Source organism: Varanus komodoensis, unplaced genomic scaffold (genome assembly GCF_004798865.1).
Source record: "Varanus komodoensis strain SLA01 unplaced genomic scaffold, ASM479886v1 scaffold17, whole genome shotgun sequence".
Classification (NCBI taxonomy): Eukaryota; Metazoa; Chordata; class Lepidosauria; order Squamata; family Varanidae; genus Varanus; species Varanus komodoensis.
In genome coordinates, this window is record NW_025335505.1 from 10,255,635 (window position 1) to 10,275,375 (window position 19,741).

At 39.6% G+C, this 19,741-nt stretch overlaps 1 protein-coding gene across 19 annotated transcripts in view; it reads left to right on the top strand.

Moving 5' to 3' along the window:
* Positions 1 to 19,741, top strand: part of PTPRM (protein tyrosine phosphatase receptor type M) — a 504,993-nt gene that overhangs the window by 250,755 nt on the left and 234,497 nt on the right. For all 19 annotated transcript variants that reach the window (XM_044426600.1, XM_044426602.1, XM_044426601.1 and 16 more), the window contains exons 8-9: positions 12,839 to 13,147; positions 15,126 to 15,235. In XM_044426600.1, coding sequence (XP_044282535.1) covers positions 12,839 to 13,147; positions 15,126 to 15,235 — 419 coding nt within the window. The remainder of the gene's footprint in view (positions 1 to 12,838; positions 13,148 to 15,125; positions 15,236 to 19,741) is intronic.

The following is a 19,741-nucleotide window of genomic DNA, read 5'->3' on the forward strand; positions in this document are numbered from 1 at the left end:
TAGGAAGACATGGGCTAACCCCAAAATAGCTGAGGATCTTGCTGTGAATGGGAGATTACAACACTCATTTTGCAGGCCGCAACCTTCTTGGACTTTTGAAACATCTAACAGGTCAGTTTGACAGCTGTCAAATGATTCAAAAATGTAGAAAGAAACCTCAACCTGCAGCATAGTGGACCAGTGGACAGGGTAAATGATTATTGGATTCTGCCAGGAAGCACTCCTCCTATTTAGTAGCTATCCGAAGTTCCCCATGGCTGCTCATGTGTAATTGTGGTCACCTGCAGTTGCATATGGGCCATGTTCTATTTAAAATTTGCAAACATTTGTGGAAATTAATTTCAAGACTAACCACCCTAACCAGTCTTCCCAAGGCTGCCCCATGGATGACTAATTTAGTATTACAAAAGCTAGAGGCTCAGAGGGTTCCTCTGCAGGGCAGCAAAAAATGGAGCACAGGCCACCTCCATGCTACATTTGCCCTGCAATTCAGCTGAACAGCCAGTTTTGGCCATCTAATGGCACTGCTTGTGAGCAGAAGGAAAGGAAGCTCAGGCCCGACATGTTACATCAGATCTTGGCATTCTGCCTCCCTGTCCATCCTCCACAATGGCTCTCAACCCACTTCTCTGAGCTGGGTTTATGACCTCAGAGAAGCAGCTCTTCTCGCATCATCTGTGGTGGGGAGGAGGTTGCAAACCAGCATCTTCCACTGTGAGGCCAAAGCCTTTCTGCCAACCTTGGAACTGGGATTCCAAATGACCCTGCAGCCCTCTAGACACTGTCTAGGGACGAAAGAATCAGTTCACCTATGTATTTCTTGAATGCTTTAGAGATTCATTAGTAGAGCTCATACACATGGTGAAGACTTAACAAATTAGCCGAGTAAACTCTTAATTATTTGACTCCTAATTTGTGTTGAGGCATAATTACTAGAAACTTCTGTTTCTTAGATATTTGCATTTTCATCACAGCACCTGGAATGTACTTAGGGTGAATTGACAATGACATAAGTGTGAAATGAAAAATACATGTCTGTACTCCCATATTTTTTCCATTTATCAGTTAGATTCATGCTTCTTTCAAGCCCAAGAAAGAAAATTGTAAGAACACATGCTTGTCTGTCTTTGGAACTCTCTAGAATTAGCCTGTCATGAAATGTAAAACTAATGTGTGGTTGTAAAAACTATCACCAGCATTTTCCTTGCTACTAGCTGATGGCTAAGTAGATTTGGGAGAGAAGGGGGTTATTATAAAGTGAATGCTGAATAGCTAGGTATGTCATTTTAACCAAGCAACTAAAATGTCTCACAGATTTGGAATATAATTTTGTTTATATTCATAGGTTTTTTTTAATAATAAAAAACCTTTCCTTTATAGAGAAATAAGCAAGAAACAAGCAAACCATATAAGTAGTTTGAAAGCAGACTGAACAATAAATTTCTTCCTGTTAGAAATAAATTAGAATTAAAATAAGTCGCATTCTAAATACAGCTACAAAATATAGGGTTGTGTATTTTAGCCCCATATTCAAATTTAAGCTATATTGTTAGCAGGATAGTTCTGATCAGTATCAATGACTCTCTGGTAGGAAACAAAAAGATAAAATGTTAACTTCTTAAAAGACATTATTGATAAATTATGCAAACATTTTTAATTCCAAAACTAAGGCTGATGGTGTTCAAAAATATCTGGAGATCTCAAATTCCCTATCCCTTCCTAGCAAAATATATGAAACAAGCATGGGAGAAGAAAATATGTTATGATCATAGGTTAAGTAGGCATGCCATTTACGAGATTCTACTCTTTGTGTTAGTATTGAATGATGTCTCAAAAGTTTTGAAAGTTTGCTGCAAAGTACTAGAGATGACTTTGAAGTTGACATTTTAAACTTGGCTATCAATCTTAGATCTGAAGGACTCTCTTATAAATTCTCAAAATACTTCTTGTTACTGGTTGAAGTGGAAATATTCGTTTTTATCAGTAGCATTCTTCTTCTGATGGAGGTTCTTTAATCCAGAGACAGCATCCATCAGTGAAGCAAGAAGGGTGGCAATTTTTGATGATTCCTCTGTCACAATGAAACCCCTTGTAGCTCTCCCCAAAGCCTGCTCTGGAGGGTTGGGGAGGGACCTTGAACAGAATGAGAGGCAGTGATTAGGGAGTCAAGCAGAGGGAAAGGAATTGCTGAAAATCTCATCCCTTGTTGGAGTCTCCACTGGATTGCCCATTTCTGACAGCAGACAAAATCCACCATGTGTGTTATAATTTTTTCTCTCAATGTTTAAATGCTTGAAAGGATGTCTATTCTAATTGTTCTCAGTTCTTCATGATGGCTGATGGTAGGAATACTGAAAGAATGCACTCTTTTTCTTTTGTATTGTGTTTTTATTATTAAAATTGATGCTCAAAGAGATATTAATATGTTAAAAGCTTTACATAATTCCCTTTCAGAAGAGTTGTTCCAGCTGCTTTTGAGTTAAGAGTATTTTGTTTTGTTTTCAGGATATTCCCTAAGTACTTCCTCCCTCATCCCTCACAAATGATAAGGAAGGGGGGATATGAAAAGGAAGGAAGTAGCTGCTGGCTATATAAATAAGATAAAGAAAAAGTACCTTTCCTCCCTCTTGGATCAATTCAGCACTTTCCTCTCACCTCCAAAGCATTCAGTTTCCTTCCCCCTCCCACACACACCCCAAATTCATCTTTTACGAACATGAGAGTATTGGCCTTCCCAAAGAAATTTAGATTTGCCTTCTTGTGCATGCACACACAATAAAATTAGAGGAAGACTGTAATTTGTATGATTACAAATGCTTTAAACCACTTTTCAGCTCTCCTTTTCTTTAGTATTAAAGGTTACACACTTCCCCCTTCTCCTTCCTCCCCTCCACAGATTGCTGGAAAATCTAGCTGTTTGTTGTTTCCTCCAAAGAATGAGCAACATTACCCTGGCAGGAAGGCTGGTTCTCCCATCTGACCACATGGGTTAGTAGACTCTGGGCTACTAGGGTGGTATATAAATGCAAATAATAAAATAAATAGACAGGCTGTCCAAATGCAAAGAATTGTTTTAGGGGTATTGTCTATGCCCAGGCTCTTTAAAACAAACCTGGCTACAACCCCACACTGAAGCTAAGCATGCTTCAGCATACTGATTTAAGTATGCACGCTTAACCATTAAGTTGAGTTGTTTCCTCTGGGTGGTGACATGCTTAAGACTTCATTCCCTCATTTTGCAAAATGGCAATATTCAGGGTCTTGATCTAAGCGTCAGATAAAGGCTCTCAGTCAGGTTTTACATCAGTCTCACTCTCATCCCCAGAAGCAGTCTCTTCCGTTTGCTTGTTTCATATTTCTTCCCTGTGCCAACTTTGCTTCTGAAAGCCATTGGAAAATTGAAACAGTACATTTTGTCAAAAGCCAAGCAGCTAGTGTTCCAGAGAACTTTGGAAAGGTACTGTGAGGAGGACAAAAGCTGTGTGACAAAGAATGCTGGAGCGGAATGTGAAGGAAATGAACTGAAAATCTTGTCTTTTTAGAATAAGTTCTTCTTACTTTTGTGCTGTGACAGAAGAATGTTGGCATGACAAGAATATACAGCAGCCCACCAAGAAACTGCCTAGTGGAGCCCAACAATATGTTCTGTCAGGGAGATGTGCTGTGCTGACATCTGATTTTTACTGCAATGGTAAAACTAGGGTTTATTTTTGTACTGTACAGTGCAGGAACACTAATGACGATGGTTACTCTAACTGCAAAAACATTGCTTGTTTAATGCACCATGGAGGTTAAATCTTGTTAAAGTATCCTGATGTTCGATCAGAATCTCAGAGGGGTTGGGATGCTGCAGATGGAAAGCATACTCTAAACCAAAAGCCAACCCACCAATGAATAGCAGATACCAGAAGGGGAATGAAGTGTTCCATATTGGAATATAGCTTTAGGGTGATAAGCTATCTGTTATGCTAATTTACCCAAATGATTGACTGGCTGTTATTTGTGGTGATAGATTTTCAGTACCAGTGTAATACTTTTTAATTAGAGAAAGATCTTAAAAATGTATCACTCATAATAGAGAGTTTTTAAGTTTTCCAAATAAAATGTGTTTACTCAGAAGTAACTTCCATTGAGTTCAGTGGGATTTATTCCCAGGCAGGTGTCAAAGGATTTCAGCCTAAGGCAATGTAAATGTCAGGTTCGCTGATACTGGCTATCCACATTGCCTTGAGGACTTCAATTCAGACAGGCTGTGGGTTGCTCCACTTCAGGGGAAGACCTTGGTATCCTTCCCAACCTGAAAACACTGCTCTCCCATCAACTTCTGATGCTGAAGATTACTCACCTGCAGTTTCTACTACCTTTTGACCACACATAATAGTGACACTGCAGAAGAGACACAACACTTTAAGAATGTCAGTCCACAGCCAGAAGCGTGGGAGTCACTGAAAGACCAGGCTCTGCCATCCTTCTCATCCTTAAGATCTCAGTTGATCATATCTTATGCAGGACCAACAGCTCCTTAATGGAAACTACTCTAGCCAGTACCCCTTCCAGTGAGCTATCCAAGGTCCTGATGTGAACCAGAATTAACAGAGTCTAGGTTCACTCAACATGGCAAATCAGAGTATGGTTTGAGTCTAGGTTTGGTGTTGCTTGTCATTGAATCATGGGTTGTGCTGTGTGAACCCAGTTTACACTAGCAAACCATGGTTTGTTAACTACAAACAACCCTTGAAAAAAAACCCATGGTTTTTTTGTTAGAGTGTGGGTTGTTTGTGGTTAGCCCTGGCTTGTTAGTTTGGCGGAGTTCAAGAATCCATGATTGAGCAAGAAACCCTGATTCATATGCAACCAACACTCAACCCATACTCTGACTTGCTGTGTCACAGAATTCCCTCTTGCAGACTAGGGCTCATGCCAAGGTAAGATAGAAATTTAAAGCAAGCAAATTTTTAAAAAGATGACCAATCCCAGTTATTTCTATTTAATTCCCAAATGTTTCCTAATTGTCCTTTTTTCATAATCTGATATGTATGTATACAGCTTATATTTGCTGATTATCCACTGCTTTTATAGTAACACTATGGACTATAAGCATCCTTGACAAATCATATAAGTTAGAAAACTGAAGTATACTAACATTTTTCTCAGATACATTGAGTACAAACATATAGTTAGGGGGCCTTCCTCCCCTCATGGAAGCCATTGGTACCAAGTACACTGTGGACAGGAGAAGAAGAAAGATTCAACTTTTCTCGGTTGTGAGCCCGCGTGATGTAGTGCATAACAGCGCAGGACCAGGACTCAGGAGATCTGGGTTCTAGTCCTGGCTCAGTCATGGAGCCACCTGGCTGATTTCAGGCCAGTTGTGGAGTATCAGCCTTATCTATCTCTTTGAGTTGTTGTTGCAAAAATAAAACAGAGAAGAAAATTTGAAAACTACCCTGGATTCTTTGCAAGGTGAAGAAATGCAATGTACTCCTGTTAATCATCGATTGCCACCTCTAAACAATATGTTGTTCATTGTTCAATTATTGTTCTGTTACTACCCTTATGTACCTATACCTGCTCTTGAAGCCATATCAATAGGGCAAAAATGCCTTAAGTGAATAAATATTTGCTTTGTCTTAACTTTTCAGTATCCAATGTCCACCGGTAGTCCATAAAATAAGCAGATTTATGTATTCATTTTCTATAATCTTGTTTTTAAAAAGTATAACAAAGGTAAACAAATTCAAGTTCTGAACATTCAAAAGAAATGAACTAGACAATACAGTGGCTGTAGTCTGTGCTTGTTCCTTTCTGACTAGGAAGGAAAAGAAACTGTTAAAATGACGGATGAAAAGACAAGGGTGTCAAATAATTCTCTTCTGTAACATTGTGAAAAAAGGAAATGAAGGGTTGCATGTACATCCTTCATTTTTCTTTAATCAAAAAATAACATCATCGTCATCACATTGCACTTTGTTGTTGTTAGTCGCAAAGTCATGTCCGACCAATCGTGACCCCATGGACAACCTTCCTTCAGGCCTTCCTGTCCTGCACCATCCCCCGGAGTCCACTCACTCTCACGCCGACTGCTTCAGTGCCTCCATCTAGCCACCTCATCCTCTGCTGTCCCCTTCTTCTTTTGCCATCTATTGTTCCCAGCATTAGGCTCTTCTCCAGGGAGTCCTTCCTTCTCATTAGGTGGCCAAAGTATTTGAGTTTCATCTTCAGTATCTGGCCTTCTAAAGAGCAGTCAGGGTTGATCTCCTCTAGGACTGACCAGTTTGATCGCCTTGCAGTCCAAGGGACTCGCAGGAGTCTCCTCCAGCACCACAATTCAAAGGCCTCAATTCTTCAGTGCTCAGCCTTCCTTATGGTCCAACTTTCACAGCCATACATTGCAACTGGGAAAACCATAGCCTTGACTATATGCATGTTTGTTGGCAGGGTGATGTCTCTGCTTTTTAGTATGCTGTCTAGATTTGCCATAGCTTTCCTCCCTAGGAGCAAACATCTTTTAATTTCTTGGCTGCCGTATATCCCACTTTTTCTTCTTGTGAGTAACCCAAGCCTGCCTGCATAGCTCTGTTTTATCCTTACAGCAACAACCTTGTGAGGTAGGTAGGCTGAGAGTGAGTGACTGGCACAAAACCTCCCATGACTGAATGGGGACAAGAACCAGGTCCCTTCTCCAACATGCTCGCCGCCTTGGTGCACTGGCTTAATGACAGAGCATCGTCACTTCGGTAATGACCTGCAGGGGACTATGATTTACCGAAGTGGAAAAATACTCACAGCACAACTTAGCCACATGGTGTATATAAATATGTACTAAATGCATAATTTGCTGAATCTATGACTAAGCATATAGTACTATTGTGCTTTTCAAGCATCTAAGTATTTAGATATATAGATATATTATCATACTATAATAGCAATAGTGCTATGATGAATGAAAATACAAATTGAAATACCATCTATATAATATCCTTTTATTAATGCTCTGTATGTTCCTCATGTTAATGGATAAAGCAGGAAAAGTACCATTATAAAAGAAAAAGGTAGTGTCCCATATGTAAAAAAATATGCAAAATCCCCCACTTTTCTTCATAGTAAATTCATTGGAAAGAGTTTGATTAATTTAGTGATTGATTGAAAATAAGTTTTATGCCTCCTCTCAAGTTAGGTTGCAAGCTAAACAATAAAAGACTTGCAAAATAAGAGCAAGATCATTGCTTTCCCCTTCTTTAAGGAGCTGTTAATACCCTTGTGACAGCCACTGTCAGTGCACAAAGAAGTGAAGGCCTCCATGCCTAAGAGGCCTGGAAGCACATGGCCAATAGCAAACCTTTATCCTGAGCTAGACCACTGGTCCATCTAGTCCAATATTGTTGACACTGACTGGCAGCAGCTTTTTAAGGTTTCAAGCAGGAGGTTTTTCCAGGCCTACCTGGAGATGCTAGGAACTGGACTTGAGACCATCTTCACATAAAGCAAGTTGTTTTATTGCTGAGCTGTGTTATCTCCCTTTGATGGGAAAAGACCATGAGGACTTCCCTGAAATGATTGAAGTGTGTTAGTTTTTAAGGTGGTACAAGTCTCTTTGTTATCTTACTGCAGTAGATTAGCATGGCCAGCCCTCTGGAAATTGCTTCCTCTCATGAAACATTCAAGTACCACTGTCAAGGTAAACTGATGCCTTGTCCCGTGTCCTGAATATGCTTAGGTTATAGCCTGAGCCAGTCTGCAAGGTGGAAGAAGAAATGGGTTTTGAGGAAAATTTAAATGTGCTGTTGACTTAGAGAAGTATGCCACACAGACATTTTGCTTGTGGCACAGGGCAAGTAAGGTTCGTTGTTTACAAAACATGGTTAGTTGCTCTGGTAGGAGGTTTATTTATTTTATTTATTAAAACATTTTTATGCCGCCCCATTCACCGAAGCCTCGGGGCGGCTTACAACAATAAGTTAAAGTAATTATAATATAAATCAAAAATATAAACATTAAATTAAAAATACAAAAATACAGTTTACTTTGTGTTTAGGTCTGCATTGCCTTGACCCAAAGCAGCATGCCTGAACGAGTAAGGAATGCTGCTGCTCTTAACATTTATTACAAAATTCAGAACACCTAACAATATATCTGTCACATATAGAATTTTCACAGTTACCTTGTCCAAGGGTTTTAATAACTACTGGTGCTAAATCTCATTATACATGAGTCAGTGGGGCTGGTGTTAAATGTCAGCAGCACCAAACATCTGCCAGAATCCTTGGCCAAGCAGAGGTGGGTCCACTGCCAACCCCCAGCCCCTCCTCCTGCGACTATTGCTGTGGCACTGAACAGTCACAGGGGCTTCGGTTTGTGCTCTGGTGCAGATGGGTCCTGGGCACAGGGCAAGCAAATGGGCAGCAGCAAAAGCACCAAGAAAAAAAGAATTGCTACAGCTAATCAAGAAGTGACTCTGGGGCAAACTCTGTATATGAACTGTAAAACACACACACACACACCCTGAGTGGGAGTGGTGACTCTACTCTTTTCCGCTTTATTCTTCTGTTTCCGCATACCCCTTTAAGCCTAAAGCAGGGTGATGAAGCAGGGCAGAACAAAAATTAAAATCCCTTGTAGCATGAGGTTTTTTCCTATCCGAAGTTTTTGATTATCAATGACAGGATCCTAAAATTACACCTAAATGTCTCTCACAGATTCTGAAATTGAGTTTCTGGTGGGGGGGGGGAGCACAGTAGTTGTAATAAGAGGTAAAGTATGAAGTTCCAGAGAAATGAGCTGTGAATTGAACCTGCAATGGAAAATGATCCTATCAGTCAGGGTTTTGCTCTGTTCTCTGAAAAATGCTGCCGAATGTCAACAAAACCAAGATCACTGATTAAATAGGATGCTCAAGTGCCAGAGGCTACACCTGGACTTGCTGGTCCCTGCGTTCGTGAGCTGCAACTGTCAGTAAGACGGAAGTATGAAAAATACTGCAGGGACCATCAGGGGAGTTGCAGACAACTACCAGACTAAGCTACAGCCACTTTGCTTTCCTTAGGACAGCCATCCTGCCCTCTTACCATGAATCAGGAGGCCTGGATTTGCTATATGATTCATGCTATTAAGGCCAATTATAATAGCCCAGCATGCTGTGTGCCAGTGAATACTTTATTCAAGCAGTTGTAAAGTGAGAAGGGGCTAGCTATATAATCTCTCTTTTCCTTTCCCCACCAACAAAATTATACCAAGTGAGGAGAAAATAAATGTGCTGTTTCTGAAAACATAATTAATTACCCTATTACTAAAGCCTGTGAGATTTATGTGTAGCGTACAAAATGGTCGCTGTGGCATGTAAACTGCTTTTGGCAGGGCTGTTTTTTCTTTAAGCCTAATGAATGTGGTCTGCATTGTGATTAGCACTGCTAAATCACACTTTCCTTGTTAGTACACTGATTTATTAAGGGTTGCTTCTGTTTTCAAGGCAGTAGCCCATCCCAGGCAGAAAATACGATTATCTTCAGGGGTGCATCCAGAAAATTTCTCTTGGGGCCCAAGAAATTCTCATGGGACAACTTTATTTAATTTATTTGATATATATTTTAGGATGCAGTCCAGTGGAAATGAACATGAGCTCCCCAAACACAGAAGGTCATGGGATGAAAAGAAGGAATGGCAGATAGTATCTTCATCTCTCTGCTCCTTCTCCCCTGCATTTTTACAGGTGGTCATTTTCAACCAATTAGTTATAGTGTTTCAGATGGGGAAGAAAGATTTTCAAGGTGGTGCAGGATAGCATGTGTCCTGGTTGCTTCAGTCTCCTCTGTTTTCTGCTCCCCTTAACCCTTCTCTGAGGCAGCTTTCCCAACCTTGAAGAGCAGCGATGATAGTTCTTTTCAGGCCAGTTGCAAAGGGGCAGGGGAGAGTGCAGGGAAGCTCTGATTCCAGCCTCAGAGCTGGGGATCCAAACTAACCTGTGGCCTTTAGACAATGTTTAGGGGTCATGGATTTTTTCTCTTTGCCACTATTCATTCCCATGGTCTTTCTAGGTTGAATTACAATGTAAAAAGAATAATCTTTGGTAAAAAATTATCAAAGAAGTTTTAAATTGAATTCGTTTTAAAAATAAGCCAATTAAGCTACAGTTTGGAATACCTAAGAGCTGCAAATATCATAAAACTTTTCTGCTTCTGTAATGTGATTTGTAGGTTTTGCATACTTTCTGCAAAGAATGACGTACTTTGCTCCAAGAAGTGGCTAGCGTTTCTGAGTGTCTGCAGGCTTAATCGGAGCTCAGCTGGCTTCCTGTTCAGGTCCGAAAGCGGGAAAGAAGTCTGGCAAGTGCAGGAGAGCTGGATTCCAGCCTGTTCTTCACATCCCTAGTCTAAGGGGACAGCACTAAGTGTACTGTTTGATGACATCTCCAGAGTTTTTCACAGTGCATGTGCAGTGCCCAGCATGCTCCCCTCGTCACACAGTACATGGTTAATACTTAATAAACCCAGATCAGCAGGAAGCTGCAACCAGTTGATATATGTTTTAATTGTTTGTTTCACTTTCCATTCCTCTGAAGAACATTTTGCATACAATACACATGCATTATTATTTTGTCATCATTAATAGTAGAATTGCTAGTACAATATGAAGTAGATCTTTCATCCCAAGATATAGCTGGAAAGCACCATACAGCTACAGATGAGCAGGTCCAAGTCTAGTCATTGCTTGGAAAGAAGACTGGGAGGTTCATAGAACTCCATATATTGAGTTGGTTAGGGAAATGCTGTGTCTAATACAAATATTTAACTCATTTCAGTGCAAGGAGCAAATTAGTATTCATTTGTGTACAGAGATCTACGGCATTCAAGTGAATGCATTTCATGTACAGGTTTGTTGTATATTCCTGAATGTACATGAATTGGCACAGATTTATATCCTAGGTTATCATGAATGTTGGATGGGCTTCCCAGAGGCCATGTGAGAGACATCTGTGGGGTATGGTTATAAGCCTTAGTAACGCTGGAATGTTCTAAGCAGCAGAAAGAGGAAAAGATTCTTTTACTTCTTGGGGTCAGTGCCTAGAACAGATTCCTTGATCTCCTTCTCACCTTTTTCCTTTCCTCCCAGGTGTTATACCCCCTACCTACCTCAATGGAAGTTACAGTGCATTCACGCAGCCCTCTCTTTCTTTTGTGCACCTGTACACTTACATATTTTAGGCAAGTGTACAGTTATAAACTAGTCCAGCCAATTTCATTCCCTCCCTTTCCTTATAGCTAATCATAAACAGTGAACTCCAGCTAGGAGTTCTTCATCCATATACTCAGGGTAAATCTGACCTATTTCCTCTTTGAGCCTCTTTGTTCATGTCCCACCCAACGTGACCGATGTTGGTCATTCCTCAGAAGCCACAGGGATACCCTCACAGGCCATTCTTGGGTTCATCCCCCACTTAAGATGCATCAGAGCAAGTGGTCAGAATCATCTTGGCAATTGACCTTTCTATGGAATCTGTTGGGTGGTTAATGAAGATCAGCACAAAGTAGGAAACCTTTTAAGAGATACAGATGACAGGAAGGAAGAACTTCCATCTATCAGTACACTAATCCATGAATTTCCTCAGCACAACAATGCATGCAAAGTTTTCCACGAATGTCTGCCAAGCATATATTTCTGCCCACCTAGATAGACACTAGGGGGGCAGAACTGAAATGCAGAGAAAGTTCAGAAGTCCTTTCATTCAAAAAGTTTGATGTATACACAACAGTAATTGCTTTACTGAAAGCATTACCCAGGGTTTTTGAAAGTGTGTGTGCTTTACTGCTTTTTCTTTAAAACTTAAGGAGGAATGAAAAATGTCTTTGAACAATATTGCAAGCTTGCAGAGAATTATTAGAAAGCAGAAGTGATGGAATCCTGTGCCAAGTGTTTTTAGAACATTCTTGGTGAAGACGTGTTGATTAATAAACATGAACCAGAAGATGCATATTAACCTGTTTAGGTATCATATCTTTCTGGCTCATTAAAACTCTTCTTTGCATTTCAACTAGGAAAGCAGTAGCTACAACTAGTCATTGTCTTTTATCTTGTTGAGGCCTTTCATATGAAATAAAATAGGATTACTGCTATATTGGTATAATAGCTCCGCTGTTGACATAATGTTTGACTAGACACATAAGATGAGGTCCAGTTCATACGATAACATGAAGGAAGTTTCTTATTTTTTAGTTTCCTATTGAGATCTTATTGTTTGGACAGTGTAAACAGCAAGAAGATTTGGTCCGTTAAGGCAGCAGTCTGGATCAACTTGATCAAGTCCTCCAAGCCAATTGGGCCAAGCCATAATATCATATTTTTAATTGCTTACAACTATTATCACTACAGACTATGTCTTTGTATTACCAAAAGTAAATAAAGTTAATGTTGCTGCTTCCACTGCCGCATACTGCTTGTTTGGAGCCTGTGGAAATATGTTTAGGTGCTTTATTATTATGTGATTTGCATGCATGAAAGGGTTCTACTGTTTACAATTTAAAAATCATTTTAAAATGCCCATATTCAGCACTCACAGCTAGCAGCACTATGGTTTATGCAGCATCACGTCTGTTGATGTATTCTCTAACAGTTGTTGGGGGTCTTAATCCATAGAGCAATAGAACCAAACTCTTCCAGCTGACAGGATCAGTTACCTATTTAGCCAGTGCACAGGATCTGTAGGAAAGAAATTCATGCAGAGTTTATGGTCTTTTCCCTCTATCTGTTCCTTTCCTTTACTTGTACATCCAGACAACAGTTATGGCATTTAGCGGGTAACATCTAGAAGCACTTATTCTGAAAAGGATGCCTTCATTTTTTACAGATCCTGTGCGTGGCCCAAGAAAACTAGATGTTGTGGATGTCAAGTCCTGGCAAATCACCATTACTTGGGAGCCATTTGGCTACAATGTAACTCGTTGCCATAAGTACAACCTCACGGTCCATTACCGCTACCAAGCTGGTGGTCAAGAACAAGTCAGAGAGGAAGTTAGCTGGGATACAGACAGTTCACACCCTCAGCACACCATTACTAATCTATCCCCATATACTAATGTCAGCATTAAACTAATTCTTATGAATTCTGAAGGACGGAAAGAAAGTCAAGAGATTGTCGTGCAAACAGATGAAGATGGTGAGTTTTTGTTGTGTTGAATGCATTTCATATGAATACATGTTTTTGGAAGTGTTTTGAGAGCCTGGTGAAACTACTAAAATCATATAACGCATATGCATACTCCATATAGGAGGATTCTGGCAGCAAGGGGCTAAAGATTAAGGATAGTGAGAACTGACAAATTAATCCAGTGTAGGCTGAAGGATTACAAAAACACATATATTACAGGTTGGTTCTAGATACCCATTCTACAAACAGAAGGACTTCTAACAGCAACAAAAGCTCCCACTGGAGGAAAGAGGAAGGAAAATGTTGCCAATTTCTCTCTTCCCTCACTTCTGTATGGAGTGCATGGAATATTCACTGATTTATTTTTGGTTCCAAAGTGTTATTTAGGAAGTGGAATTCATAATCTTATGTGTACACCTCTCATTTACTGCCTGTTTACTACAGCTTTGTTTCCTAATCTACTGCTGCTTCAGCAGCAATTTATACCTTGGAATAATTATACCACCAGATAAGGAATTGAGTAGTAAATTTAGCGAAGTATGATGATGGCACATAGCCAGTTGGGAGTGAGAGTAATGCTTGTTGGGTCAGTGTCATCCCCTCCCTGGCTAGGCACTTCCTCCATTTTGAATCAGGTCTAGAAAAATAGTGGAGGGGAGAAGCAGTTTGCTGCTCTCAAAAGGTGCCCTTTTGCCATTTGACTCAACCCTAAGATATTTTTTAATACTTCCAGGAATATTGCTAGCTAAAATCATCAGTGTACCAAACACATATTGTATCCTTTAAAGGCATTATCCATATTTCCACTGAGATTAGTGCTTGCTTTTTAGCATGGGAGCATCTAAAACATTTTTTTCATCAACAGTCAGATCTGTGTAGAACTGTAGAATAAAAAGGCTCAGTAATTTCTCCAGAGATTCTAGCATTTCAGGAAAGTATTATAGTCCCTTTTTTAAAAGACAAAACCCATTTTTCTCATACTTTTCAATATGGTGAGCAATTTGCATATTATAAAAATGGTTTGAAATAGCAGGTATTGTATTAGTATTTTAAAATCTCTTCTTGACAGTAATAGCATGAGAAAACCTCAGGTCCTGGAAAACAAATCAAGGTGTATATCCATAAATATGGCAAGGTGTATTCACTTCAGTTCCATTTAGATCTTCACATGCCAAATATGGTTGAAGTTTTTCCCACCATGGCAAAGAATGTCTAAATTCAGCGAGATATAAGCATTGTGTTGATGATGTAGTGTTGTGTCACCTTTATGGTTGTTAACTGCAGGGTCAGTCCCCAACCCTACCCCTGCAACACACACACACTTGCTGTTGCCCTTTCCTCATTGTATCACTATAAAATCATGTTTCTAGCAATACATATTTGACCACCATAGCATATTAACCACAGTCAACCCATGAAGAGAACCCATGGTTTGTTGCTTAATTTTTATGCTTGGTTTGTTGGCTATGGTTTGTTAGCTCAGCTGGATTCAGAAAACCCATGTTTCTACAATGGCTCCTGATTCAAGACAACATGCAGTCAACCCATACTCAACCCTTGAGTGTGAACCCAGTCAGTGAGAGTGACAGTACTGGGTAGGGATCATCCAGCTGAGCTTTTTCAAAGTGTTCGGGTGGGGGGTGGGTACTGTTAGATCAGGTCAAGCAGCGGGAGTCTTTCTGAGGGCCTGAACTGTCTGCAGCTGTCCCATTATGCCAACTTCTGATACAGGCTCAACTCCATTTTAAAAGCAACCCAATGACTAAAGTCTTATTATTTAAGACTTATTATATTAATTTTTTTATTTATAAAATTATTTTGACATTGATGCTAACCCATTAATACTTTTAAACCTCCTGAACATACCTTGACTAGATCTTAGTATACTTTTACAATATGATTTCTTATGTCATAGGAATGGAGTCTAAATGCAGCATTCCAAATTTGAAACACCATTTCTTTAACATGTATGTATTTTATCCATCAGTTCCAAGTGCTGTTCCACTTGAATCTATTCAAGGAAATACTTACGAGGAGAAGATTTACCTTCAGTGGAGGGAGCCAGTGCAAACGTATGGTGTGATCACACTATACGAAGTAAGTAACATTGTCATAAGTGGCTACTATGAAGTATTCCCTTATCTCCAGGAATGGTCATTTGATCCATTCAAGACAGCAACTTTTAAGAGACATTCCTCTTGCTTGAACCTTCTGTTACACACTTTGGAAACCCTGCTGGAGGGCTCAACTTGCGAATGTTGGTTTTCTGAAGTTGTTGTACTACTTTGTCTGGCACTCATTCTGGTTGATAAGAGGAGGTCGGCTGCATGCCTCAGCCACTTCTAACTCTCAGCTATCATCAGACCGACATTATCTTGTTCCGTCTAGGCTTGCATCCGTGAGGACAAGCAGTCCCTTGAGTTCTGAATATTTGTAGTCTGAGCCTCCTCTGACCCATCCTATCCCTCTCCTTTCTCCAGAGCCATTGCAGCCGAAAAAGAGGTAGCATCCCTGCAGTATCAACATGCGTCTCATGTGCCCCCATCGCCCAGAGCAGCCCCTCTCTCCCTGCCCTCCTGCTGCATCGTAGCACTGACCCCTTCCAAAAAAGTCCCCGCACTTTTTCACTGACTTTTAGTGGTATGGAGTGTTGAACCCTCCAGAGGGATAAAAAGTACACATTTGTGTATTTTTTAAAACAAACTAAAAGTCTCCTTTTTAACCCTTTATTTTTGGGCAACATTTGGCAAGCCACTGTTTTTATTTATTTATTTATTTATTTTGCCACCATCAAATTCAGGGGTGCTGTGGTGGTGGGAGCGCAGCCTTGTGGGGGCCCAGGAGATGGTATGTGACCTCCAGACCTCCCAATTTTGCCTACCCTGGGCTTGAATGACAAATGACAAATGAAATAATCGGTGTGCTTGGGTTTATATGTTTTTTTTATAAACATACTGGGTCCATAGTTCAAACATCGCAATATATGCCAGAGGCAGGTTTCTGCCCAAAATGTATTGTGAATACAATTTTGGGTGCAAGTCCAACAGGTAGCTGCAATAACCCATTTTTCCTGGCATCTTGATTTCATTTGCTTAGTGTGTGCGTGTGTGTGTGGGGGGTCTTCTCAGTATGATTGGCAGAACTTGAATAACTGAAACCTAAGCTGAGTTCTCTTAGGAAGCACTTTGTAAAGATCATGTTGCAGTCCAATCCCTTTTATAATTGGAGGTCTAAATAAGCTATGGCCTTACTGAACTTCCACATCACATGTCTTTCCTTCCTTCTGACATGCGAGGCCAATGTTTTTACGCCACACAATTTCTAATATAAGAAAGTTTACTTTAGACAGGGTGCAACTATGTTAGCAGGATTAGTTTTTTTTTTAAACTGTGTTTGCTTTAGCCTTTAATATTATTCTGTATAGTTATATAGATTAGTATTTTAGTGCTAACAAAAGCTCCCACTAGACTATGACTCAAGGGTAAGAATGGTCGAGAGAATGAAATGCAGCATTGCTGCAGTTCTGTAGAGCTATCGTAATAATACAGGTGGCATTAAATAAAATCAGCAAGCTTTTTAAAATGTAAATTCAACAAAATTTCATGTTGAATTTCTAGTTTCTCTCTCACACACACCCTTAGAAAACCTCCCAGTATTCCTTTGCTTCATGGAACCTCTGCCCTCAATATCTGTCAAAAAATACCGACAAAGGACTTGTGTGTATTACACTGTCAGCCCATAATCACTGTTAAATTTCTTACCTGACCAAACTACCCTTATATTTATGTTTTTTGTTTCACTTGTGGAAAGTATTGTTGAAATGTTATGAAAAACTCACATGCCTCGAAGATATAAACGAAAAGAAAAATATCTAATTTCGTATTACAAAGCTGTCAGTGCTGTTCTGCAGGCAAGTTTATTATAAAAAGATAATTTATTATGAAGAGATCTATCCTCCTGGAAACTAACTCATTAGTTTAACTAAGTACACTCTTCCCAGTAATCAAAAGGTGATTGTTCTTGAAATTTGTTTTATGCTTAGGCCATGTAAGTCCGTAATCTTTCAAAAATGAGTGGGAAGCACCAGTTATAAATGTAGAGGTATTCTATAAGAGAAACTGCCTTTGAAGAAGAGTTTTATACCTGAAACATATTAGGCTGCATTTCAATAAAATATGTTGTACCCCCCTCATTTTCCATTTCTCCCCTTCTTTAATTGCTGATTTCTATTTGTTGATCCTTAAATGGAGCTCTCTACCTACCATAAACCTCTTCAAGTAGGAGCTTCTACCTGCAGATCAGTCTGTTTTAGCAGGAATCCATCTTATATTGGTTGAAGTCCTGAGCTTTCACTTAAACTATGGCCTTTTTCTACACATGTAGTTATGGTTTCTAGTGGTGATAGTTTTATTTTTCAGGCTATATTCTTTCTCTGTTTCTTTATTTTAAAATGTGGATCTTGCACTTTCCAAAAGAAAAAAAAAAAGCCAAAGAGAGTATTCATGCTGGCTTACAGAAAAACAAGTGTAATACCCAACACTCATAACAAATCAATCCTAACATGCCACACAAAATTATCATGACAGTCTCTGGGAAGATTATTCATAGATGCACGAGATTAAATAAGATAGTCAGATGTAGGTAGGCCATAGGCCTTCCTAAACTGACATTTTTACTAACTACCTGAAGCCATAAAGTGTTGAGGACTGAAAGAACTCACATGAAAGGGGTTTCTGTGCAGTTAATGCCATTATAGAAGAGGCCTTATTATTGCTGTTCCTTATACTGATAAGGAATGTATGGGGCATCCAATAAAAATTGAACATTCAATTAATTTTTATTGTGCATTTCACAGAAACAAAACATCTAAATAAAAGAAAGAGAAGACTAATGCTTCATAAATACTGCCAAAAAAGACAGACCTTATAACTCTCCCTCTGAGGGTAGTGTCTCCCTCTGAGGATGGTGTCATTTGTGCAAATATTGAGAATTAAGTCTTAGATTTTTGCATTATAGGAGGTAGCCATTTACCTTTCCAGTATTACTGCTTCAGTCTTTTAAGGCACAATTCTATACAGATTTGGACAGAAATGAACCAGAAATTGGCCATGGTGGAAAATCTAATCTGAGGAAAAAACCAAAACTGATGATATCACGATCTAGAAAGATAAACCCACACTCCTTAAACTGCATTTTTCAGGAATATTTGTAGTGTAACAAGGTAGAGTGTTGACTGGGGTCCAAGAGATCTGGGTTCTAGTCCCCGCTCTGCCATGGAGCTCACCAGAAGGCTTTGGGCCAGTCTCTGAGCCAAAACTATCTCACAGGATTTGAGGCGGACTGCAGAGATAGACTAAGACAAGACAAGATATAAATGTAATTTAGCAAACATAAACAACAGAAATAATTATGAAACAACAAACTGAAAATAATTGCCAGGGATATATAGAGGAATCCCACATAAAGCATAAATAGCTTTGATACTCATCATAAGGTATGATATTCATGCAAGTTTAACTTTAAAACCATGCCCATTAGATTAATCACCATATACAAATTTAGCTTAATAATTTCTGATATGTCTCAAGGAAATATTCTCATAAGCCAAAGGAAAGACTGGTTGTCCCCACAGCACTGCCTTCTAGGTCCTATCTTCCAACTTCCTCTTCAGATGACCCCAAAAGATACCATGCTGCATTATAGCAATGCTTCTAAGAGGTCTAGGAGAGTCAGTGGGGGTATTCCCATAGGCCATATCCTGGTGCACGTTACCTACTAGTCTGACCAAAGCACTTTCCATTCTCTAACCAGGACAGAAGCCAAACTGAAAAGGATCTAGATAATCCAGACACCCTTGATTATAGGCATTGTCCACAAAGGAAACATTAGACCCTGAGTAATACTTCTTCAGTTGAAATCCTATCATAGGTACCCAGCCTCTCTCTTTGAGAACCATTACTTCAGTAGCCCAAATGTACAAACCTGCTTTCACCAGCCAGAAAAAGCAATAATCAATACATAACAGCAGCACCTTTCCATTTGTTTCTTTATGCTTAGTTTAGGCAACACCTCATTGCCTTATCAATATATACATATTCCTTCACTGAAATGAAAATTGGCAGTTACATAGGAAGCATAGTGATTAACAAATGAAATCAAGCCCCTCACTATACACATAGTATGTTATGAAAAGCTGACACTGCCATCTGGTTGCAATAAGCATCATGGCATCCTGTGTGAGGCTGATAAGCCGTATGGATCCTAGTATGTGACTACTGGTACGAACAGTATTTGAATGACCTACAACTTATCAGGTATGTAGATGTGTTCTGATGTATCTCACTGTGATAAGAATATATTAATGATGGCATCCTCCCAAGCTTTCACATTTAATAGCTTTGTGTGGTCATGGAGGGACACCTCTGCTCATGGTGCCTGCTTCTGGCATAAGGGAGTTAACCCACAATGCAATGGTCTTCTGAGATGGATGGCTCTGTTAGCCCAGTTAATGACACCATGGTACTGCATTGTGCCAATAGTTAGTCCACTAAACGTGCATTTACTGGCTGACAGATCTCAGAAGATAGCCCCTAAGAATCTAAG